Here is a 25667-nt window from a genome sequence, read left to right on the forward strand (position 1 = left end):
GCACACACGAGGAGAATGTGCAAACTTTACACAGACAGTGACCCAAGCCGGGAAACAAACCCAGGTCCCTGGAGCTGTGAAGCAGCAGTGCTAACCACTGTGCTACCGTGTTGTTGATAACAGCTGCCTTCTTCATGTGTGCACTTGGAAGTGAATGAGAATGATCAGCCATGGTAGGCATCACATCACGGCAGAGCACAATCATTCTGTGTCCATACACTTGTTTTTTCAAGAAGAGATCTCTGGTAGCAATGTACAGCAAGAATTCTAACCAAGCTTCCTCTCTCTGAACTCAGGGAGACAACTACTCTTTCTCCCCCAAAAAATCATCTTATACATCTCAGGGATCAAAACAGGATGGACGCAGATCAGAATATTATGTCCCAAAGTTCACCTCAGAAAAGATCATGTTGTGTGATAAAAACAAATAAAATTTTTAATTAGCCGTACAGAAAAGACAGATTCAACCACAGTGCAAAACAGGAACCCGTGAAGCAATCATTAAATGAACTGTAAAAGTCCTTTGTTGCTCCTGATTTGATTAATGGATCATGTTGTATGTTTATCCAATGAGCTATTGTGAATCCTTGGCTCACAGTTTCAATGGTTGTACAAAATTATAAAGCCATAAGTCAGAAGGAAATGTAAGACAGCTGTGTATCACATGGATCTATCTCCTCACTGCTTTCCCCTGCCCTCCTCCCCTACCCTACACACGCATATTGTTGAGTTTCCAATCTTGTCTGTCCTGCTGAGTCTTTTTCTATTCTATGTGTCTGCAGTAAACAGAACTAGGGAGCACAATAGGATTTAGTTAATTTCTAATGCTAATTGTACCAGTACCAGTAACTATGCAGTTCAGCTATTCAACTGTGTCAAGACTGATTATATTAATTGAAATACTGCCAGAGAAATATACAATGATCTTCAGCAATTTAAAAGCCATGTCTGAAGTTCAATATATAGGCAGCTAACTTGAAGGATATTGATCCATTTTTGTAATGTGTAAATTTAACTATCAGGAGTACCTTCTTTGATAACCATTAAGTAACTGAAAACAGTTGTCTGAATATAGTTTTAAGATATTCACTGATATCCATGTACATAAGAACATAAGAACATAAGAAATAGGAGCAGGAGTAGGCCATCTAGCCCTTCGAGCCTGCCCCGCCATTCAATAAGGTCATGGCTGATCTGTTGTGTCTCAGTTCCACATTCCCGCCCTCTCCCCATAACCCTTAATCCCCTCTCTTATCAAAAACCCATCAACCCGCGTCTTAAAAATATTTAGCGAGGCAGCCTCCACCACCTCAACGGGCAGAGAATTCCAGAGATTCACCACCCTTTGAGTGAAGAAGTTCCTCCTCAACTCCGTTCTAAACCGCCCCTCCTTTATCTTGAGGCTGTGCCCCCTAGTCCTACTGTCCTTTCTGAGCGGGAAGAGTCTCTCCACCTCTATCCTATCCATCCCATTCATCATCTTATACGTCTCAATGAGATCTCCCCTCATTCTTCTAAACTCTAACGAGTACAAGCCTAGTTTATTCAGCCTCTCCTCATAGCTCAACCCCCTCAACTCCGGTATCAGCCTAGTAAACCTCCTCTGCACTCCCTCCAAGGCCAAAATATCCTTGCGTAAGTACGGCGCCCAAAACTGCACACAGTACTCCAGCTGCGGCCTCACCAATGCCCTATGCAGCCGCAGCAAGACCTCCCTACTTTTATATTCAATCCCCCTCGCTATGAAGGCCAGCATCCCATTAGCCTTCCTGACCACCTGCTGCACCTGCAGGCTGGGTTTTTGCGACTCATGCACAAGGACCCCGAGGTCTCTCCGCACCGTCGCCTGCTGCAGTTTTTCGCCACGTAAGTAATAGTCCTTCCTACCATTATTCCTACCAAAGTGGACCACCTTGCACTTGCCAACATTAAATTCCATTTGCCAGTTCCTGGCCCATTCGCCCAGCCTATCTAGATCCTTCTGCAGACTCTCCACACCCTCCGCGCAATTTGCCGCTCCACCAATCTTGGTGTCATCAGCAAATTTCGACACCATACACTCGGTTCCCTCCTCCAGATCATCTATATAAATGGTAAATAGCTGAGGGAAATAGTAGAACAGCATGCAGACAAATGGCCACTTATAGATAGCCATTGAATGCATGGACTAATATATTGCAGATTGACTGACATACCAATGAAGAATTATACTGATAGAGTGATTTTTACTATTGATAAACTAAGGAGAATATGCAAATCCCACAGTGCAGGACATCATCAAGGGTGGAAGTAATAAAACAGAAGAAATGGTGAATCAGAATGTCTTCTCTGGTGGTACATGAGAAAATCTGAGGGAGGTAAGGAAATTCAGTTTTGAAGTTCTGGGAAAGAATAGAGTTGAAAGCTAAGTATAGAGTGTTAATTTGGGAAACAAATAGGAAACAAACAGTAGCTTAGTAATTGTGACACTGGACTTACAACTTTCCATCTCACGAAACAATGGATTGCACCTTCAAAGAGAACGTTACTGATATGGTTACATCATTCAGGCATCAAGACGTCCCTACTCTTGTAGAAGTCAAAGAATCCCCACACTGCAGAAGGAGGCCATTCAAACAATTGAGTCTGCACCGATCACAATCCCACCCAGGCTCCATTCCCATAACCCACATATTTACCCTGCCAATCCCCTAATGTGACAGTCAGTTTATCATGGCCAATCAACCTAACGCGCACATCTTGGACTGTGGGTCGAAACTGGGAGCCTGGAGGAAACTCACGCAGATATGGGGAGAATGTACAAACTCTGCACAGACAGTGACTCAAGGCTGGAATTGAACCCGGGTCCCTGGTGCTGTGAGGCGGCAGTGCTAACCACGGTGCCACCATGCCATCCCCCTGTGCCACCGTTGACCTTGGTGATCAACTCTGTGTTAAATATCACCCGGTCTAGCTCAGGAGCCACATTCTGGCTCAGCAATTTCTGTTGCTGCACCTGATGCTGGTGAAGACAGTGGTGCAAAGTTTGCTAGCCTCTGTGTTCAATGAGGCCTCCTGTCCCTCAGGCATGCTTTCTGTTTTTCCCCATCTCTTTCATTGCCTTTCCAAGCAAACAGTCAATCACTACAGTGACTGCCGTCCAGTTGGCTATGTCAATCTTCAAATCTTGTTTGCTGTTGTCTTTCCAGCTAAGGCATGTACTTCCAACAAGTCATAACCCGCTGGCCAATTTACTGCATAGAGCTTCTTTAGATATACAGCATTCATCCATTCGATGAATGTTGTTGTTTGAGTAATGAATGTATGCTGATGGAATTAGGGAGTCCCAGGACCTCAAAGAGATGCCTAGGACACATCTAAGACAGCAAAGGTGGAAACTATTCAGCCTTGTCTTCTGTCCAGCCTGGTGTCCAGTTTTCATCACTAGAGAGGGGTGTATATGAAAATGCAAACAGTAAACTTGCAGTTTGGTGTTCTCAGTCAGGTTATTGTTTTTCCACACTCTGTTACTCAGCTTGGACATAACAGCTGCAGCTTTTGCAATGTCCATGTGGCAGATTATTGCTGGTGATTGCAAAGTCTGAAATATATGAAGCTATCAACAATCAGAGGTTGGTGTTGATAATCCCACCATGGTAAATTGTGAAACTGAATTCAAGAAATCTTTCTGCATTAACTGCAGAAAGACAGCCATGCGAGTCCCTGGATTGTCACAATTGTTTAATTTCCTCATGTCCTGACTGAAGGGAGCTTGTTACTGCTATCCCACTTAGTGACTGACTTTAAAACGTCCTCTGAGTGGCTCCAACACTTTTTCATGATCTCAGAGACAGGCAACAAACATGATGCACAATCTTAGAACAAATTTGAAAATCGTGTGGGATGGATTATTTCCGGCTTGAAAGAAGAATATAAAGGAACACAGACCCCAGTACTGAAGTATGAGAGAAAATAAAAGCGGGTAATAGAGGGTGTTCTGGTTACAGGGGGTAAGCTTTTTCTTGTTTCCTGTCCATAAATGAAAGGAGTTAGCAGACTTTCCCAGGCATAGGATCAATAATCACATCTGGATGAAATTGTGTTTGTAAGGAGTCGAGAATTACTGAGCAAACTTAAGCAGTTAGCATAGAAAGTGAGTTTCTACAAAGCAACAATGAGCAATGGAGGGTAAATGCAATTTTTTTCAGAAAAATTGGGGGATTGACTACACATTCCTGTAGACCAGTGACCATTCACTGCTGATACATATTCTCAGACAAAGGCCTATTGACCACTAACAGATTTAACACACACACCAGAGAGGAAGGACAATTGACCCTTTCATAACAACACGAATTATGGGACCAGAGAGGTTTTCTTGCATGAATCTCCCTTTAGCCAACAGTCCATTCGGAATTTTCTGTATTACAGACAGCGTCCAATGTATTAATTACAACTTGTATTTATATGCCACCTTTAACTTAATAAAACAGCCTATGGCTCTTCATGAAATTAAAAAGTTAACACTGAGCCAAAGAAGGCGCGATTAGGACAGGTAACCAAAGATTTGATCAAAGGCGTAGGTTTAAAGGCGGGGGAAGAGAGATGAAGAGACTGGGAAGTTTTGGGAGGGAAACCCCAAACTCAAGGCCTAGACAGCTGAAGGCATGACTTCCAATGTTGGAGGAATTGGAAGATGCACAAGCGGTTAGCGTTGGAGAACAAACTTCAACGGTTGTGAGACTAGAAAAGATTAAAGAGGCACAGAGGAAGGGGGATCTGAGTAACCATACATAACACGTTGAAAACAGAAATCTCTACTGGACTCATGAATTGATTTTCAGAATTCAACCTAGTGCAACAATTTCCATTACTCAACTCTTGACTATGTCCTCCACATATAAAATTCCCAAATCTCAACAGGATGTTTTTGACTTTCCCACTTTCTGCATATTACTCCACTCCTGAAGACACTGGAATATATAAAACAAGGAATTTACCTCTCTACCCATGAGCTTGAATGCCATCTGACAGTAGAGGATATCACAGTCCTATTCCCACAATGATTCCTGACATATATTTGCAGAGGTGGGACATTTGCTTTATAACAATCAGGCAGAATGCTGGTCTCTTTTCCATTTTATAACCTTAGGGTCATTGCTGCCAATTACCCAAGATTATGCTTATTCCCCAGTCCAAATGATTTAGAAATGGAAACTTCATTGTTCAGTCATCAAGATACTGAAGTTTTTTTTTATCTCCTCGGGTTTTTACCCATAGCAACTATTAAATTGTCACTGCAGCATCTTCAGTGAAAGCTTATGGCTCCCACACCATTGCTCCAGAGATCTCAGCCTTCTGTCCTTGGCCACCTCTTCTTCCTTATTCACTCGCTATCCTTTGGCAATGTTATCCATAAACACAAAGGTCAGGTTTCATCTCTGACCTAGCTCTACCTCTTCACCACCTCTCTCGCTCCCCTCACACTCTAAGCTTGTGTCTGAACTATTTTAGTTTAATTTAGTTTAGAGCAATTATTCATGCTGCTATAAACTGGAGCAATTAAATGATGCTGCATAATGTAGGTGTGAATTCTGATCTCACAGGTATTCTCCAGTCATTTTCAATTGATTCAATTTACAGCAACTACAACAACAGCACTCAACTGGGTTGGTGTCTCAAAATGACACGAAGAAAGGTAGGGGGCTGGTCCCCTTCTATTCATGTTCACAAATTCCCAGTGGTGTCCACTTTATAGGAGAAGGTGGGGGTGGAGTGATATTGTCACTAGACTTGTCATTCAGACACTCAGGGTAGTGCTCTTTGAATCTCACCATGACAGATTGTGGAATTTGAATTCAATGAAACCATCGTCATAAAAACCCACCTGGTTCACTAATGTTCTTTAGGGAAGGGAATCTGTCATCCTTACCTGGCCTGGCCCACATGTGACCCATGGCTGATTCTGAAATGCCCTCTGAAATGGCCTCACAAGCCTTTCAGTTCAAGGACAATTAGGGTTGGGTAATGAATGCTGACCTAGCCAGTGACATCTACACACCATGAATAAATTTTTAAAATTAAACACAACTAGTTGGTGTACATGGGTTGCACGTTGATTTTTTTACATATGTCAAAAAAATGAATTGAAATTATTTAGCTGCTGTTGATGAACATCTGTCTGACATTCTAACTACTCTTTCTTCTAATCTCTGGTGCCAATCATCTCCTCTGGCCTTACAGCCACGCTGACAAATCACAAACCGCTTGATCAATGATAGTTATAGAACCAAGAGGAAAAGAAAGCCTTAAAGACAATTTGGTTAAGTCCATACATGGCAGGACAACTAAAAGAACCAAAATTCAGACAACAATGCAAGAATCTGTTTTCTTTAAAAGGTAATGCAATGCCATTATTCCTCCCACGTTCCTTTCCTGAAGGCAGTTACTTGTCCTGATTTTTGGATCCAAAATAGGGCAACAGCCCTTCATCACTTCATTACAACTGCTTTATGTTTCTGTCAAGTTCATCAATCAACACAGAGGTGCTGGAAAATGTGTAGAAGCCTCAGGCTCGACGTCTAATACTGAATGTGAGTACAAAAGTGTTGAAATTGTATTGAGAAACTGTAGAGACAAACATATGAAAGAAAGTTGCATTCAATTGTACTTTGTGCAGTTTTTCAATTTGAAACGTTTTGTCCCTAGGCTGTTTGCCTGACATGGAACGTATATTGAAAATATTAAATGAATGTCGACTGTACAGAGGCATTGAAGAGTGGCACTGTGTGGGGGCAGGTCAAGTTTTGCAACACTTTCTGCTATTTTCAAGTTGAAATGCTTTGTAATGCAGCTTTACAAATTTTATAGTACTTCTTCAGAAAAGAAAATAGCAACTTGAAACTTCCTGTCGAGGCTGCCTGCAAATCGACCCTGAGAGAATTCCTGGGCTGGAATCCCCACTTCTGGACTCTAGACATAGTGTGGGTGTGGAAATGGAAATGATTTCCGCTGCAGCGCACAATGGCTAATGACATGTGATCTGTACTGTTCAGCTCATTACAAACGCACCCATGAAGAGCTCTCAGATTCTCACAGTGCAACACGCAGGCAGCCACTGTCCCAGCCATTACGTCATGGAATTGCAGGTCCAGCTATCATATTTAAAGGGCATCTGGGCACTGTCCCTTCCCAGACACTATCCCTCCCCGGACACCATCCTTCCCTGGACAGTACCCGTCCCTGGACAGTACCCTTGCTTCCGCACACTATTCCACCACCCCCCTGGACAGTATCCCTCCCTGGACACAATTCTCCTTCCTGGACACATTGCATTATCTCTGTTCGGCCACTATTCTCCCTCCCCAGACACATGCACCGTCCCTTCATGGACCATGCACCATCCCTCCCCGGGCACTATCCCCCCTCCCCGGACACATGCACCATCCCTCCCAGGACACAATCCCTCCCCAGGCACTATCTCTCCCTGGACACTATCTCTCCCCAGACACTCTGTACCATCCTTTCTATCTTTGCCAGTCACTTCCCTGCTACCATTTCCTTCCTTCCTTGGTGATCCTGCATAGAATTCATGCTGCCACCATCTGGTATCAAGCTTAGGTTGACATTTACAGAATCCATGTAAAGGAAAACGCAATGGCATCTCACTGTCAATCAGCAAATAAATTTATCTTTCCAAGCACATGCCGTGCAATCATAGCAGGGAATTTAATTTTGGTTAGTTGGCCTTTTAATGACCATTCATGACATGCTAACATACGCAAGAGAGCTTCCCAACGTTGTTCATCAAGAAGCTCGATCCATCTTTGATCTACTTGCAAAATCCAGAGAATAAAATTGCTAATCTACATTCCATTGTCAGGAAATTAATTTTTGGCCTCATGTCAAGTAAGGTCCCCTGCCTGCCAAGTTTCACACTGCTGGTCAGCCTGGAAGATTGCTTCCCATATGAATGCAGCACGTGAAAAAGTTTAAGTCCCCATGCAGTTAAACAAATCAAGGTAGCAGTATGTTGGTTAGTGTTCCATTCTGTACTGGTGTGCATCACATCCACATATTATTCTGCTTCATCAAACGTTCATGCGAGCACATTTTCAGCAGATCCAAGTTCAAGGACATTGGACTGAATTTTTCTAGCCCCATTGTGATGAGCTTGGAGGTGGGGGAACTGGAAAATAACAAGGAAGCTACAAAGGGTACGGCCACCCAATGCATTCCCGCCACTGGAGAGTTACCCCCAAACAGCTAACAACAGGAGAAGTGGAGAACCATGCATATGGAGACCTCTATCTCATTGGCAAACGCTCAACGCCCCAATGACAAGGCCACAGAGGAGGAGTTCGCCGATTTCCCCTTCAGCATGGTGGCACAGTGGTTAGCACTGCTGCCTCATAGTGCCAGGGACCTGGGTTCAATTCCGGCCTCGGGTCAGTGTCGTTGCAGAGTTTCTCCCCCTGCCTGTGTAGGTTTCCTCCGGATGCTCCAGTTTCCTCCCACTGTCCAAAAATGTGTGGGTTTTGTTGATTGACCATGCTAAATTGACCCTAGTGTCAGGGGGATTAACGTGGTAAATATGTGAGGTTACGGGAATAGGGACTGTGGTTGGTACAGACTCGATTGTTTGAATGGCCTCCTTCTGCACTGTAGGGATTCTAACCCTAGACCTGGCAGTTTGGATTTTATTTATTCTGTTACAATCTTTGGCCCAGAAGCAATATAATAAGGACAATTTATAATTCCTTTAAAACTTCTGTTAAATCTGTAATTGTTCTTAAGAACGTATGACAGGCTTGAGAAGTTTACATCAATTGTAAGGAGATTAATAGTATCTTAAATTTCTTGGATAAGAAATTAGATTGGTCCATGTTATCCTGACAACACTTGACCTGGAAGCAGTATTAACAAGAAGGAAGTTAAGAATCATATGGTCAAAATATTAAGGATCAGACCACATGGGGATTAGATAGGGTGGACAGTGAGAGCCTTTTTCATCAGATGGTGATGGCTAACATGAGGGGACATAGCTTTAAATTGAGGGGTGATAAATATAGGACAGATGACAGAGGTAGGTTCTTTACTCAGAGGGTAGTAAGGGTGTGGAATGCCCTGCCTGCAGCAGTTGTGGACTTGCCAACTTTAAGGGCATTCAAATGGTCATTAGATAAATGTATGGGTAATATTAGAATAGTTTAGGTTAGAGGGTCATTAGATTGGTTCCACTGGTCGGCGCAACATCGAGGGCCGAAGGGCCTGTACTGCACTGTAATGTTCTATGTTCTATTAGTATGAAAATGAAATTTTATTTCCAGCTTTGTTGCATTAATCAAAAGAATAATCTTTGCATGAATGTCCAGGACTGCTTTATACATTGCATACAGTGCACCTAATCATGAGTATATTTTCAGTTACTGATCTGATATAATAAGGGTTCAATAATATATTATGTTCCCAGCAATGCCATTGCATTGAGGTTGTAAATCCCATGTAATCAACAGCTGCCTAACTGTAATAGGGGTCATAAAAAAGACATAAAGTTAAATAATACCAGCACACCCATCAAGGAGGAAATATTGGCCACAATATGCAAAGGGAAATGTAAGATTTTTGAGGACAGGTGTGGAAGGTGGCCAAGGCTGGGGATCCAGATGATTTCTTCCACTCAGCAACCAGTCGACTGGGCAAAGGACCAATGGCTGGTGGTAAACCCAGTGGCAGGAGGCTACAGCTGAGGGCCCTCAGGGTACAGACCCCAACAATTGGAATCACATGTCAGGCTTCAGCGAGGGAGAGTAAAAGAACATGGGGCCAGCTCTAGATTGGAGATGACTGGCAGAGGGAGATTGCCAATGACTGTAGGGAGAGGTTGCCAATGATTGGCAGGGAGAGGTTGCCAATGACTGGCAGGGAGAGGTTGCCAATCACAGATGTGGAAGGCTATGATTCATTTGAAGTACTGGGAGAAGTACATAAAAAGCACTTACCTTCTGGAGCTGACAGCTCCCAACTCCATTTCACAGCAGAACTGGGAAACTCAGCATGCAGCAGTTACATTCAGATCTGGCTCCTGATAGCATTGTGGGTGCTGGCTTAAAATATGAAAGTGCAAAACGCTTGCATGACAGTCCATCTGCCATCATAAAAAATGACAGTGGGTGTATACATGATAGCTCAGCGTGAGGTTCCATTTTTTATGATTTGCATTATATTTCTTGCCAACATTTTGCCCTTGCTTCCTCTCCTTGTGTGGATTCCTTTATAGGAATAATTAACTGGCTGTGAACAGTCCTCCCCAGGGGTTATTATTCAGAACCTTTAATACCATCTTGCGTGAAGATGCTATTAAAGGTAAAGTGGCAGTTTGGATAGTGGGTTGGTGAAAGATTAAAAGCAAGTGGTAGGAGTAAAAGGGTAAGAACAAAATACTGCGGATACTGGGATCTGAAACAAAAACAAAAAATGCTGGAAGAAAATGAGTCTGGCAGCATCTGTGGGGAGAGACTACACCCAATGTTTCGAGACTGAATGATTCTTCATCAGAGCTGAGAGCAAAGAGAATCAGCAGATGTTTATACTATGAGGGTGAGGGGGTGGGGTGGAATGGGTCAAATGGAATATAAATGAGGATACAGAAGGCTGAGAAGGTGCTAAGAGAGTCCATTAAGTGATCGGAGTGCACAGATGTCAGAACAGAGGTACAGATGATTAAAGGGCTGCCTGAGGAATGTGGTAGTTGCCCTGAAAGGTTTGGTGCGGGAGAAGGGGAGCTGGAATGGAGAAGTCAAAAAAAGGAAGTGAGAAAGAAGGATGATAAAATGGATGAATGAGATGAAACAAAATGAAATACAATAAATGGAAATGGGGTGGAGGTGAAGGAGAAAGTTCATGCTCTGAAATTGTTGAATTCACTGTTCAGTCCGGAAGGCTGTAAAGTGTCCATACGGAAGATGAGGTGCTGTTCCTACAGTTTGTGTTGGGGTTCGCTAGAACATTGCAAACGGCCAAGGACGGACATGTGGGCAGGAGAGCAGGTTGGTGTGTTGAAATGGAAGCGTCAGGAAGGTCTGGGTCCTGCTTGCAGACAGGCCGAAAGTGTTCAGCAAAGCGGCCACCCAGTCTGCATTTGGTCTCTCCGATGCAGAGTAGACCAGATTGAAGGAGGTGCATGTGAAGTGCTGCTTCACCTGAAAGGGATGTTTAGGACCTGGGGTGATGAGCAGGGAGGCGGCAAAGGAGCAAGTGTTGCACCTTCTATGATTGTATGGGAAGGTGCCATAGGCAAGGGGTGAGGTGTTGGGTGTGATGGTGGAGTGGACTAAGGTGTCCCAGAGAGAACTGTCCCTGCTGAATGCTGACAGGGATGGGTGAGGAGAGGATTTGTTGCATAGTGGCATCATGCTGGAGTTGGTGGAAATGGCGGAGGATGAATGCAGAGATTGGTGGGTTGAAAAGTGAGGATAAGACATAACTGGTTCCGGGAGGGAGGGGAGGGAGTGGCAGCAGTAGCCTGGGGGATGGGTTGGACACGGTTAAGAGCCCTGACAACCACAGTGAGTGGAAAACCACGATTGAGGAAGACATATCGGTAGCACTATTTTGGAAAGTGGCTTCATCAGAACAGATGCAGCAGAGAGAATGGGATGGGATGGTAGTTGTGGGAATCGATGAGCTTGTAATGGATACTGGTGGGCAGTTTATCACCAGAAATGGAGACAGAGAGGTCAAGGAAGGGAAGAGAATTGTCAGAGATGGACCATGTGAAGGGGATAGAAGGGCGGAAATTGGAAGTAAAATTGACGAGAGCATGAAGTGGCACCGAAATAGTTATCAAAGTACCGATAAAGGAGTTGTGGAAGGGGGCTGGAGTAGGACTGGAATGGGGAATGCTCCACATACCCATAAAAAGGCGGGCATAACTGGGACCCATGCGGGTGCCCATAGCCACATCTTTTATTTGGAGGAAGTGAGATGAGTTAAAGGAGAAATTGTTGAGTGAGAGATCCAGTTCAGCTTGACAGAGCAGAGTGGTGGTGATTGAGGATAATCCTGACCTCTGTTTGAGGAAGACGCAAACAGCATTGAGGCCATCCTTGTGGGGAATGGAGGCATAGAGGGATTGGACATCCATGGTGAGGAGGAGGCATTTGGGCCAGGGAAGTGGAAGTTGTTGATGTGGTGAAGGGCATCAGGGGAATCGCTGATGTAGGTGGGAAGGGACTGGACAAGAGGAGAGAGAATGGAGTTAAGATAGGAGGAAATGAATTCAGTGGAGCAGGAACAAGCTGACACAATGGGCTTATTGAGGCTATCCTGTTTGTGCATTCTGGGAAGCAGGTAGAAGCAGTCTGTCCGGGTTTGGGAGACTATGAGGTTGGAAGCTGTGGAGGGAGGATCTCCAGAGAAGATGAGATATTTGACAGTCCTGGAAACAGTGGTTTGACATTCAGTGTCGGATCGTGGTCCAGGGGGAGGTAGGAGGAAGCATCCGAGAGTTGCCACTCAGTCTCTGCGAGGTAGAATTTCGTACTCTAGGCACCAACAGCACAAGAGAAAAGTGATGTGGTAGTGATTAGAAGCTTGGTAATGTTGTGCTCTCGAGATTGGGGTTAGAAATTCTCATCATCACTCCATATATGGAAAAGGGCTTATTTCAAAATATCAGAATATTATTAAACCCAAAATTAAATTAGGTGGCTTGCCATGGCAAACAGGGAAGAAGAATACAGGAGAGACAGTTTAGGAACATACCACAAAACAAGCCTGATCTATCCCCAGCTGCAGTCCACATACACTCACATCCTGTTTATATCACAAGAACTTGGGCCTTACTGTTCTAGCAGCCCATGGGAACTGATGTCAATTTCCCTCATCATTAGCACAACCAATGCGAGCTAAATCAGAATTGCATAGTTCAGCTCTTCATAGGATAAATCTGCTGAACAATTGGGTGAGTCAGGGTTGGAATCTTCGTGTAGATAAAATAAATGCAAATTCAACTGCCTTTCCTTTTGCTTATCTATCACATGGACACATAAGAGGTGTAATGACAGATCATAGTCTCAGTTATATGTAACTCTGATTGAACTATCATTATTCCCCCCTATCATGATTGAACTATCATTATTCCTTCAGGGTTCCCTCAGCTAGAATGGCTGCTTGTGTGACTTACTGTATCCTACCAAGCATTAACCATGCCATGCTTGAGTGAGGGAAACAGAAAAACATCAGAAAGGGCTGTGGTAAATTCCGATGTTTCTAACTGTCCCAGCTTTATTCAGTATGAGTGTCACTCTGAGTCCTTTCTTGGCAGTTGAAAACAAGATGGTGGCACTAATCAGGCACAGTCAGGGCATTGAAAAGTCTCAATGTGATGTAAACTTGGACTTGTCATTTACAAGAGAAGGCTTTGGTGAGGGTACAGTGATTACAGCTAAGTGACAGACTGGGGGGTTGTTCACTTTAGAGTGTAGAGGCCAGGATTCCTCCTCCCCTTGGCAGATGTGGCAAGTCATTGGTCTTCCAGTTTCACAAAGGTATACAGGCTTGTGCCAGGAAACTCGCCAAACTGATCGACTTCAACAGGACCGAAAAATCATCCTCGCGGGAGGGGCTGAAAAATTCCGCCCAGAGACTTGATAGAGGTGTTTAAAACCATTGAAGGGTTTAGGTAGAGTACATGAAGAGAACCTGTTGGAAACAGCTGATGGATTGACAGCCAAAGGGCAAAGATTTAAGTTGATAGACAACTAACCAGAGATGACACTGCAAAAACTTTTTAATACAGTGAATGGTTAGGATTTGGAATGTACTGCTGGGGGTGGGGGGCGGGTGGCGGGCAGGGGGCCTACAGATTCAATAACAGGCCATCACAAGGGAATTGGATAAATATTTAAAGGCAAAAGTATTGCAAGTACCTGGGGAAAGAGTGAATTGATCTATGAAATCTATGAACTATGAGTGCAGACTTAATGAATTGAATGGCCTCCTCCTATATTATACCATTCAATGAGCACAAATAATTAGCTTATCTGTTTTGTGGCACTGAATAGATTGATCTGGAAAGAACATTAAAAGCTCAAAGCAATGAATCAGGAGATGGATCATGGACTGACATTATTTAAATTTTGTCAAAATTGATCTCAACTCATTGACACCCAAGCCAAGTGCAGCTGCCAAGAGACACAAATTCACAACATGCATGAAAACACAGAGGCTCAAATGACTATCATTGTCAAACCATCTCCATTTCTTTTTTGAATTGGTGCGCGTGTGAGATCTACCTGGCAGATTTACATCAGTGCTGAAACAGAAAGTAATTCAAAACATTTATGGTTCCAAATATAATATTGAATTTTCACAAACCGCGATGCTTGATATATTCTGAACCTAACCTCAATCCCCAATGTATTTTAACAAGGATAAACTGAAGAAGGGAATCCTCAGCTACGAGAATTCAAAGGGTGGGATTTTTCCAGAGGGATTGTTGGGTTCTGTTGGAAGGGCTGGCCTGCCTCATCAAGTTAGGGTCAGAAAATCCTGGCCAAATTGCCATTACAGGTGATGTCCTGCTGGTTTTGTACACAAAGACTAAGGTTTATATGTGCTAGCTGGTAATATCTACAAAATTGACTCCCCCACCCTGTTGGCAAGATTTTTAACATAATTAAACCATTTTTAGTATTATAACACATGGAACCAGTCCAAACCAGAAGCATATCAAGTGCAAAAGTGATCTTTATGTTGCAATTAGAATCAGAGGAAGGGAAATTGCAGGGTGGCTCCTGCACCAAATCTACTCACATCAGCATTTACTATAGTTCATTTTTTCAGCATTTACAGATGTGAGTTTTAGCTTTTTGGTGTTGTCTACACAGCAGTAGCAGAGCTCAAACTTTGAGCTCTCAGTGCCTAAAGCATTTTAAGTTCAAAATATTGGCATTGAGATGGAGGCCTGTTTTAGGTGCTATCATTAGTTCCCACAATAGTTTTAGCCTCTGAGAGCTGCAGGCACAAGGTTAATGGAGAAGTCCCAAAGGGAAGTTCATTGACCTCACAGGAGCGCTCAAGACCAGTGAGTGCATCTTCAAATGCCATATCCCATCTACTATCACGTACTGCTTTATTCGCCACACCTCCCTCACAAACACCAATCATTTCTATCAATCATACCAGACATTAGTACATTCCATTTGATCCTCAACTTAATAAGACTCACACTCACTAACTGTGCACATTGCCAGCTATTCAACCATGACAGGCACACCACCCCAGCTTGGGCAGGAAGGAGTCCCCTAGGTTGGCTCTTCACTTTGGCTTCCTCCTTAAGCTCATGCGTGAGTTGTTCATCATACGGATGGTGGTGAGGCCAGTCCCGTCATGATGGAAATGATCTTTAGCTTGCAGCAGAACACTACAAATTGTGACATGCTCCCTGCTGTAATGAAGGCCTCATTCAGGCATTGTTCCAGTGCAGTAATGGTCAGCTTCATCACAATGCATGTGGGAGGCTGGCTTTCAATGCATGCATGCTGCATACATGTGTGTGTGTGTGTGTGTGTTGTACGTTAGAGACATCAGCCTTCTGGTCCATGTTGCTCAGCTGCTACCCTCTTGTTTGTCATGGTGAAAGTGACGCTATGGGATGCGCAGAGTGAAAGCATCATGACTGCTGCCTGGGTACCTGTTATTGACCTACATATTTCACTGCATAGTCACACATCAGCTGGAGGGAATGGAATAGCCAATGATTCTCGTACAGGGCAGAGTTGACACGTGGCATCCACAAAGCAATGGACTTTCAGTTAAAGGTATCTTTCACCATGGGTAAACCAGCAATCTTAGTGAAGCTGCATGCATCTTCCCCCCTCACCCCCACCCCCATTTCTCTCTGGTAAGAGAGATTGAAAAGTAGTTAGCTCTCATTAAGTAGAAAGGCTCAGTGACCTTCCTTATATAAAACTCTGGGCTGCAAATTGCTGCAAATATTTTCACTCCAGTCAGGAAGGGGCCAAATAATAAAAGCTCATTGCTGCAGCCACTTTCCCAATCACTGGTAATGGAGTCTCTGTCCTGCTCTGAGGTTGGAACTGGTGGCAAATGTCCATGAGGACGTCCTCACTGAAGTTTGAACATTGCAAACATTGTCCACTGCTGAGGTTTGGATGGCTGGATTGTTCCCCCAGTGCCATGAATGGATATGGCCTCCTGCTTACACACCTTTTCCCTGTGTTTTCCTTATTCAAGCAGGGTTTCCTGCTCTGTGTAGCCACTGTCCTTTCTCCAAATCATGCTGTATTCCAAAGGGAGCAGCTGGCAGCCTTCAAGTCAGCAAAGTCCCCTCCAGCACCTGCATAGCGTTCCCTGTCGACCGCTGCAACTTTAAACAACTACACAAGGCACTAATCACTTGTAGAATCGTAGCATCAGCCAGAAGAAACCAACCAACAACTCACCTGCAAGGTGTCAGTGATCCCTTGAAGAAGTACCGGTGGAGAGTCCTATTACTCTGCTCAGTGTGGATTGAGCTGGGCGAGGTTAAGAGAGGGAGTTTGCTGAAATGCTGAGCTCCAAATTGGCACCGTTGGCATCAAATAGCTGTTGCACACTGACTGTCGTCCTGATCTGCCTGCTCTGCATACTTCCAGTGGCCCTTCAGAGCATGCACTAACACCCACATCAACATGGTTCCCAGTAAAATTCCCCACAAAGGTGTCCACATGTGTCTCAGGCACCATTTTGGAATTCTAAAGACACTTGCAGTGCATAAAAACAAATGCAAATGGTCCCAAATTCTCACCCTGATTGTTTTTGACTTTGAACATCATCCAGACAGTGCAGGAATTCTGATAGGGAGGACCACACATCAGTGCCAATTTCTCTTTCATATAGAGGAAGGAAGATCCAGCTTGTTGTATAGTTTAGCTGCACTTTTATGCAGCAACACAAAACAGACATCCTGAACAAAGGTGGCCAGTAACATAAATGAGGAGTGACCTGGTTCATTTTAATTTAAACAATGGTGATAAATTTTGGCGTCTTTTGCCTTCTGTTTACCCCACTGTTTCCAGGTTGGGTCCAGTGGAATGTCAGTGGGCTATTTTCTATGGGAATCAGCACATTGCAATTACTCTTTTCCTCATCTGACAGCTACACAAGCCGACTTTTCAGCCACAAGATAGTGATCTAAAGCAAGTGAGAATTCTAGCTGATTTCCAACCCCTTCCTCCTTAGTCCAGTGACACAAAGGTCAATAATAACTATGATAACAGAACCATCAGCATTGATTCAGGACCACATAAAGTCATTGGGCTAACAAAGGCTCTGGATAGGACTCTGTAACCCCTGGCTTTCACGAAAATCATCCTTTTCAGTGTTGGTATTTCCTTGCATTTAGACTGCTAACTATACTAGTCATTATAATTCAGCTATTTATCCCACACTTTTTTAACAATAGACCCTTTCAAACTCCAACTTTCCCTCAATCCTAATATTTCCCAGCAATATGGCCTAATCTTATAAACATCCTGGTACAGGCCACAGCACATGGAGCCCACACACAGCACTACTGCAAGAAAGTGCCTCAATATCAACAACTCCATGAATGATCACTTTCATCCCAAAAACTATTCTTACTCTCCAAATCCTTTGTTGACTTGATCCCTTATATTCTGTTGCTTCTGCATTTATTTTGATGATTCCACTGTCAATCAGGTTTACATTTGCACATATTCACTCTCTAAATAATGTGTTGTGTGACTTCTGTCACCACAGTAACATCTGTTTTAGAGGCCAAGTCCTTAAAGAAAGAGTTTCACAACCTCAGGGCATCCCAGTGGTATGCTATGGGAGTGTCGTCATTGTTGTGAGGAAATGTGACATCTAATTTGCACACTTTGAGATCCCACAAACAGCAAAAAGATGAATCTCCCAATAAATATTTTTTCTATGACGTTGGTTGAGATACAAATTTGGTCTGGAAACTGGGAGATTTTGTTTTTCTTTGAATAGTGCAATGGCATCTGTGACAATCATTGGCGAGGGTGGGTGGAGGCTGCAATTCAACAATGCCTAACAGCACCTGAGACCAGGGCTCAATTCCACCCTCGGGTGACTGTGTAGGTTTTGTATGTTCTCCCCCTGTCTGCATGGGTTTCCTCCGGATGCTCCAGTTTCCTCCCACACTCCAAAGATGTGCCATGCTAAATTGCCCCTTGGAGTCAGGGAGATTAGCGGGCTAAATATGTAGAGTTATGAGGATAGGACCTGGGTGGGATTGTTGTGGGTGCGGGCGTGATGGACCAAATGGCTTCCTTCTGCACTTTAGGGATTTTATTTTAATCTAACTGGTGCAAAAAGTACTGAAGTTTCAAGCCTGGATTATGTATTGTTCCAACGTTATCAGTGCACACTCGATGGGCCGAATGGCCTCCTTCTGCATTACTGGGATTTTATGATTCCATGATTCTATGATTATAATAATGACTACACTTCACTGGCAGGAAAGCACTTTGAGATTTCTGGTAGTTGTGAAAGTGCTATGGGTGGGATTTCCCTGCCATTCCAGCTGGCAGGATCTTCCAGTCCCATCAACTGTGACTCCCCGTCATGGCGGAGGGCACGAACAATGGGAAACTATGTTGACAGTGGCGGGGCCAGAAGATTCCAGCCAATGGTGGGCCACCTCCGCCGCTCCGTGGGGGCGTGAAGAAAACCTCATCCTATAAGTGCAGGTCTTTTCTCTTCTTTTTCCCCAGAGTGCGGTTCAAACCGACAGCATTTTGACATTAAGGTTACCATTGAACACCTTTCCAATTCAACCATTTTCACAGTAACTTCACTGCAGTATTAGTGTACTTGTGATACTAATAAATAAACTTAAAAACAAAGGCTTCAATAAAGTTCTCACCTTTGAATTATCACCTAGTTTACAGTGTTAAATACGTCAACTTTTCTGCATGGGAGGTAATGCTGCTAAGTCAATTCTGTCCTCATCCATACATTTAATGATTAGAAGCGTGAGCCCTGACTAATTTCTCAGTCCGAGCATTGAAAGCATTCTCCAGGGATCCCTTTGATATGAATGAACATTAAAATATTCCTCAAACAGAAACTAAGTGGAATGGTCAGTGTATGTACCTGCGCCCAGTCTGGGCTGATAGATCACCTGCAGGACTCAATCAGGATACAAACAGTTCTTTATTGAGCAGTTCCCGGGCTACGCTTTCACAGTGACTTAATGCTGTAGTCTATTATTAACCCTGACGAATGGAGCAGCTGAGCACAGAATCACCCAGCCATTGGGAAAGGTGAACAATAAACAGCAGCCACAGTTAGCTGAATGCATAGGCTCTGTACTCACCATCTCTAACACAGCAGCAGCAGCAAGGGCTGGAGTGAGGGCAGAAGAAAGGGTTAAATGCAGGGTCCCCTTTTTTCACAATGGTGAACAATAAACACTAACACAGCAGTAGCATCAGAAGGGGTAAGGGAGAGGGGTGAATGCAGACACAGTACTCACCTCAGGCTTGCCTTTGCTCTGCAGCAGCTGCTCCAGGTACAGATCAGACAGTGGAGTCCGACAACTATTGATGCTCTCGAAGGCAGCAAAGGGGTCAAGGGGCTCACTCTTGTTGGATTTTAGAGTCATGATGGTAAAGCTGTCAGCCCTTGTAGTTCTTCTGCAGTGTCTTTCAAAAGAACCCCTTGTAAGGCTGGAGCAGCAATGGACCCTGTTACACTGACAGGCTGGGAGGAAGAGAGAGAACCGGGTGTGTGGAACTGAGAGATAAATCCCTTCTGACTACACAAGAGTCTAAAGTGCAGCTCAGCTGACAGATTGCAAGGAATGTGATAGGCACAATAAATCCTCAGTCACGCCTGATCCAGTCATAAGCATCTGTGAGTGGTTATTGCTGTTTCCTCTTGATCAGCACTGTGTGACTATGTGTGTGTGTGTGTGTGTGTGCACATACTGACAGCATTCTCCGGACTGCACCAATTGCCTGAACAGGGGAATGCTCTGTCAAAACAACAAGAGCAGAGTATGGATTTATTTGAGTGGAATTGTTACACATCACTGCAGGATTCCTGCCTCTGTCAATGACAGATGGGGGACACAGCCAAACTGGACAAAATACAGATGACATCTCTGAAACATCACTGCATTGATAAAGAAGATGCATCCTGAATAAATAACAGCAATAGCAACTTCTTGTAAGGAGTGTAAACACTGGCACAAGTGTTTGGCTAAATATGTGGAAATGCAATTTACCATATGGATTATTACAACATCTCAAGTGAGCCGACAAAATGAACAGTGATCACTATCCCAAATGAAGACAGTGATTTTTTTAAACAAATTGATCGTGTCTCCAGTTAGAGCTGTGACAATGTCCAGAAAGAGCAAACAGGTCAAGAGAGAATTGCAGAGTGTCCCTATACAAAGTGGCAGCAGTGCCCTGAGTCTCAGTGCCCTGAGAGAGGACTGCAGTAATTTCCCAAAACAGGACAATCAAAAGGAAACACAGGAGATGGGGTAATGTCAGCCTGCTGGACAGGAAGAAAGGCTCTTCCGAGATCCACAAAGTTCAAGTCACTGCTATCACAGGCTTCCTCCTCTTTCAACCTCAAAACACTCTCCCCTGTCCCCACACCCTGTACCTGGGATATTCCTATCTGCCTCTGGGCTACAGACACAATGAAGACTGACTGTTGTAATGAACCAGGTTTCCTATTGCAGATCCCAAAGAGACAACCCTGCACTCCACTGGCTTTCTGCAAGCAAGATGAGATTTCCCGAATGTAGATGGAAAATGCAGTGATAATGAGAAGGATTTGAGAATTTTAAGAATGAGAAGGAGGTCTGGATTGGGAGGACATGGAGAGGATGTTTCCACTAGTAGGAAAAACTAGAACCAGAGGGCACAACCTCAGGCTAAAGGGACGATCCTTTAAAACAGAGATGAGGGGAATTTCTTCAGCCAGTAAGTGGTGAATCTGTGGAACTCTTTGCCACAGAAGGCTGTGGAGGCCAGATCATTGAGTGTTTGAAAGATGCCGACTGAGGGGGGATCTAATAGAGGTATATAAGATTATGAAGGGTATAGATAGAGTAAACAGAGGTAAGCTATTTCCTATGGTAGAGACACGTAGGACAAGGGGCCATGGACTTAAGGTGAGGGGGAAGAGGTACAACACAGATATTAGAGGGAGGTTTTTCACACAGAGGGTAGTGGGGGTGTGGAATGCTCTGCCAAGTAAGGTGGTGGAGGCAAACACGCTACAGTCATTTAAGAGTAACTTAGACAGGCACATGACTGGGTTGGAGATGGGTGGATATAGGAGATTGTTTTAAATAAGGGTCATTAGCATTGGGGCATCCCTGGTAATGTAAATGGGTATGGTATGATAATAATGTTTTTCTCTTTTCATTCACAGGTTTTAAGTCGGTCCACCTCGTGTCCAACGAGGGGCATATACGCGATGGGTCGTACTGGGGCTGCTCTTGGTTGTTGGAGATTGGCCTAGTGCTTCATGTCGTTAGTGTGTGCCTAAACTGGACAAGATACTGGGCAAGACGACAGCTCAGTGACTATCGCTGATTGCTGTGCAGACACATGGATTTGGGCCGGTGTCTGTGGGAGTTTGCGCATTCTCCCCGTGCTTGCGTGGGTTTTCTCCGGGTGCTCCCGTTTCCTCCCACACCCCAAAGATGTGCTGTTAGGCTGATTGGCAGGAATAAATTGTCCCTAAATCAGTTTCCCTCAATCTGGATGGCCATAAAACATTAGACAGGGGTCGTGGGTGGAGAGGGGGACTGGTGGTGTTGAGATGGCAGCACGGGCTCGTTGGGCTGAAGGGCCTGTTTCCCGGGCTGATTTTGTTCTTTGTTCTTTGTTCTTTGTTTTTAGGACAGAGATAGATAGGTTTTTGATTAATAAGGGGATCAGGATTTTTGGGGAAAATGCAGGAGAATGGGGATGAGAAAAATATCAGCTATGGTTGAATGGCAGACAGACTCAATGGGCCGAGTGTCCTAATTCTGTTCCTATGTCTTATGGACTTATGATTTTTTTTCTGGGAGTAGGTTTGTGGTCAGTGAGAAATGAATTCAACATCCTAAGCTATTTTAACTCCCAGGGACTGGAGGTAACCTGCCAGCATCAAGATAAGATTTAGGAGTTGGGGAGAATCAGGGCCACTATTGCCTGGTTCTTTCATTTACTCTTTCATTGGGTGTGGATGTTGCTAGTTAATTAAGCATTATTATCCATCCCTAATTGCCCTCGAGAAGATGGTGATGAGCTGCCTTGTTGAACATCTGCAGTCTGTGTGGTGTAGGTAAGAGAGAAAGTTCCAGGAATTTGGTCCAGCAACAGCGAAGGAACGGCATTATATCTCCAAGTCAGGATGGTGAGTGACTTGGAGGGGAACTTATAGGTGGCGGTGTTCCTGTGTATCTGCTGCCTTTGTCCTTCTTGGTGGTAAGAATTGTGGGTTTGGAAGGAGAATCGGTGAGTTGCGGCGGTGCATCTACAGTCCCACTGTGAGGGAATTGAAGCTGTTTGAGCTGTTGAATGGGATGCCAATCAAGTGGACTGCTTCATCTTGGATTGTGTCAAGCTTCTTGAGTGTTGGAGCTGCACTCATCCAGGTGACTGGAGAGGATTCCATCTACTTGTGCTTTATAGATGGTGGATAGGCTTTGGGGAGTGAGGAATGAGTCAATCACTGCAGAATTTCCCGTCCCTGACCTGTTTTTGTAGCCACTATATTTATATGACTAGTCCAGTTCAGTTTCTGGTCAAAGGATACCCTCAGGATGTTAATGGGGATATTGTGATGCTAATGCCTGTGAATGTCAAGGAGATGGGATGGTGATAAGAGGGAAGCCCAAAGGCAGCACAGGCTTAGACTCCCTTTCTGGGGCAGTCCTGCTCTTCCTAGCCCCTTCAGTGTGCTGTTGACATATCTTTGAGGGTCTCTTCTTCTTCCCATCTGATTTTACTCACTGGAGTTCCCATTGTGCATTCTTAGTTCTGTAGGTTGGCAATATGTCTGAGCAACATTATTGAACCCTGAGTCAGGCGGGTATCCTGGACACCTTGGTTCAGTGGGTGGTGGACAGAAATTATGTGGGTACTAGGCGCAGGTGTTTTAATTTCTGGAAAGGTAGATGAGAATTCCATCCAATATGGCAAAGAGGACAGTGATTGTAAGAAACTAGTGATAATTTATCAACTAAAGACAGTCAGGTGGGGGACTGTTTTTTGCAGAAATGAAACTTTATAAAGACAGCCCCAGTCAGGTTTTGATGCGTCAAAGAAAGATTTCTGACCACAAGTCAACTATATTTGAGGAACAAGAAGTGTCCAGAGCAGAACTCTTCTGTTGACTTGCATGGACTGATTACAACATTGTTTTAAACTCCAGTGATAGCAGACAGCTATGACCACTTTAACATGAAAACAAATTGCTTAATTGGGAAAAAAGAGCTGTGCTTGGAATTTAACCTTATCGCTGGGAAAATGGTTCATTATTTTGGGTTAAAATTACAAACCAGTGAATAGGTTCATTGTGCACTCTGACTATTGAGTAGTTGGACAATGTCTCCACATATCACTTTTTTCTGTACTTTGCATAAATTAAAACATTGCTAAAACAAATTGTTTCAAATTCAGTCTTTTATCTGTGCACAGCCCAGCATTCAGAGATAGATTGTGCCTCAAATGAATTAAAATTAACCTTATACACTAAGAACCAGGTCTAATGTACTTCATGTTAACAATCTACCCATGAATTCTTGGAGTATACACTAGGACTAGGTGAGTATACACTAGGACTAGATGAGTATACACTGGGACTAGGTCTACTCTTGAACAAGGCAGAAAAATACTACACTGCTGCTCCATAAATTCCAGATAAAAACACAACAAAACTGTACTATAGGTAGATCTATACTGAAGCAAAATAATCATTAGATAAAGAACATTTAAGGTACTTTAAGTCCAATTTTGAAACCAAAGGAATAAGAATATTTGAATTCTTAAGAGGAAACATTTAACCCCTTAAAACAGGGCACCAAAGAAAGCATCTTTTCTGGATGTGTCACAGCTTGTTATGGTTCCTGCATTGACCGAGACTGCAAGAAATTATAAAGCGTCGCGAATGAAGCCCAGTCCATCATGCAAACCAACCTCCCATCCATTGACTCGGTCTACGCTTCCCGCTGCCTTGGAAAAGCAGCCAGCATAATCGAACGTACTTTCTTCCACATTCTTCCATTGAGAAAAAGTCACAAAAGTCTGAGATCACATACCAACTGACTCAAGCACAGCTTCTCCCCTGCTGCCATCAGACTTTTGAATAGACCTACCATATATCAAGCTGATCTTTCTCTCCACCTATGACTGTAATACTACATTCTTCACTTGCTCCATTCCTTCTCCCCTATGTCTTTATGAATGGTATGTTTTGTCTTTATAGCATGCAAGAAACAATATTTTTCACTATATCCAAATGCATTCAATAATAATAAATCAAGTCAAATCAAAGGGAGGCGAGGGGCAGGAAATTTGCAACCAACCTGCCTCGAGTCCATGTACTTCCAGATTTAGAGGCAATAGAATTGGGCAGATGAATAACTCACATTCCAGAGTTGAGTTTCTAATTAAAATTGTAACCTGGACTTTGATCTTTGTTCACATCAGCAGGACCAGAAGATCCCGACACTGTGAAGGACTGGAACTTCCAGAATTGGAGACCTTCCACAAACAGAACAACCCAGTATTTCCAATCTTCACAAGCTGATATAGAAACCACTTCCAGCCCTGAAGTTCTCAAAATCTATAAAGAGGAGAATTTTACAAACACGATATGCATTGACATAAATTCTCCTTATGCCAAAAATTGATTTAACTGATCTTATCGGGTACAGCCATATGCAGCTTTTATCAGGACCAAGGGTTAAGTTAATGTAATGTAATTTCTTTTATGATTTCTGATTTTGTATGATTTTGACGTGTACATCAAGAACGACAATTGCTGTCGACTTGTCTAGACCTATAAAGACATAAGGCTATCTCGCCGAATCTGAATGAACAATATTCTGAATCTGAATTATAACAAAATCATTAAAATAATAAAATTCCCGATTCCATTCCTGTCACTGCTTCTCACTTTCTCTCTTTCTCCCTGTCTCCAGAGCTGGTTTTACATTTTATGCCACAGGAGGAATTCTCTGGGCCCGCTAGCTTTGATCACGAACGGTGATGACCTGGAGAATCGGGCACAAAAGCCAGCGTGACACTCTGCAGCCCCACCCACAGTCCACGATTGAGTTCCCTGCTAGAGAGGGCAGGGACCAATAAATGATCAAATGGCCTCCTTGTCATGTCATTTGTGAGCTTGGAGGCCAATGCAATGGCCTCCTGCTGTTCAGTGACCCCTCCACCTGGATCAACACTGGGCAGATTTCACTCCAGGTTTTCACAGCCATGGACTTGGTGTGTTGGATCATGAGGGTCCGAGGGCATCACCAACCCCTCAGTGAAGGAAATTATTCTCCCCCCCACAACACACCACACAGACAGAGCGTAACCCCTCACCCAGCCCCCTACTCAGGTCCCCTTCATTCTCAGACCTCCACTCAGGCTCCCCTCCTCCGTCCGACC

At 43.9% G+C, this 25667-nt stretch overlaps 1 protein-coding gene across 3 annotated transcripts in view; it reads right to left on the reverse strand.

Moving 5' to 3' along the window:
* mpp1 (MAGUK p55 scaffold protein 1) overlaps positions 1 to 19906 on the reverse strand; it is a 64456-nt gene extending 44550 nt beyond the window's left edge. Inside the window, exons 1-2 of one of the 3 annotated variants that reach the window (XM_080187671.1) lie at positions 19514 to 19562; positions 19355 to 19383 (exon numbers count right to left, since the gene is read on the reverse strand). In XM_080187671.1, coding sequence (XP_080043797.1) covers positions 19355 to 19357 — 3 coding nt within the window. In that variant the 5' untranslated portion in view covers positions 19358 to 19383; positions 19514 to 19562. Of the gene's footprint in view, positions 1 to 19354; positions 19384 to 19513 lie in introns of all 3 variants that reach the window. The other 2 variants (XM_080187668.1, XM_080187670.1) reach the window with 2 other exon arrangements.
* Positions 19907 to 25667: the final 5761 nt, after the last annotated feature.

This window comes from Carcharhinus amblyrhynchos, chromosome 4, assembly GCF_965287045.1.
Source record: "Carcharhinus amblyrhynchos chromosome 4, sCarAmb.v2.hapA, whole genome shotgun sequence".
Classification (NCBI taxonomy): Eukaryota; Metazoa; Chordata; class Chondrichthyes; order Carcharhiniformes; family Carcharhinidae; genus Carcharhinus; species Carcharhinus amblyrhynchos.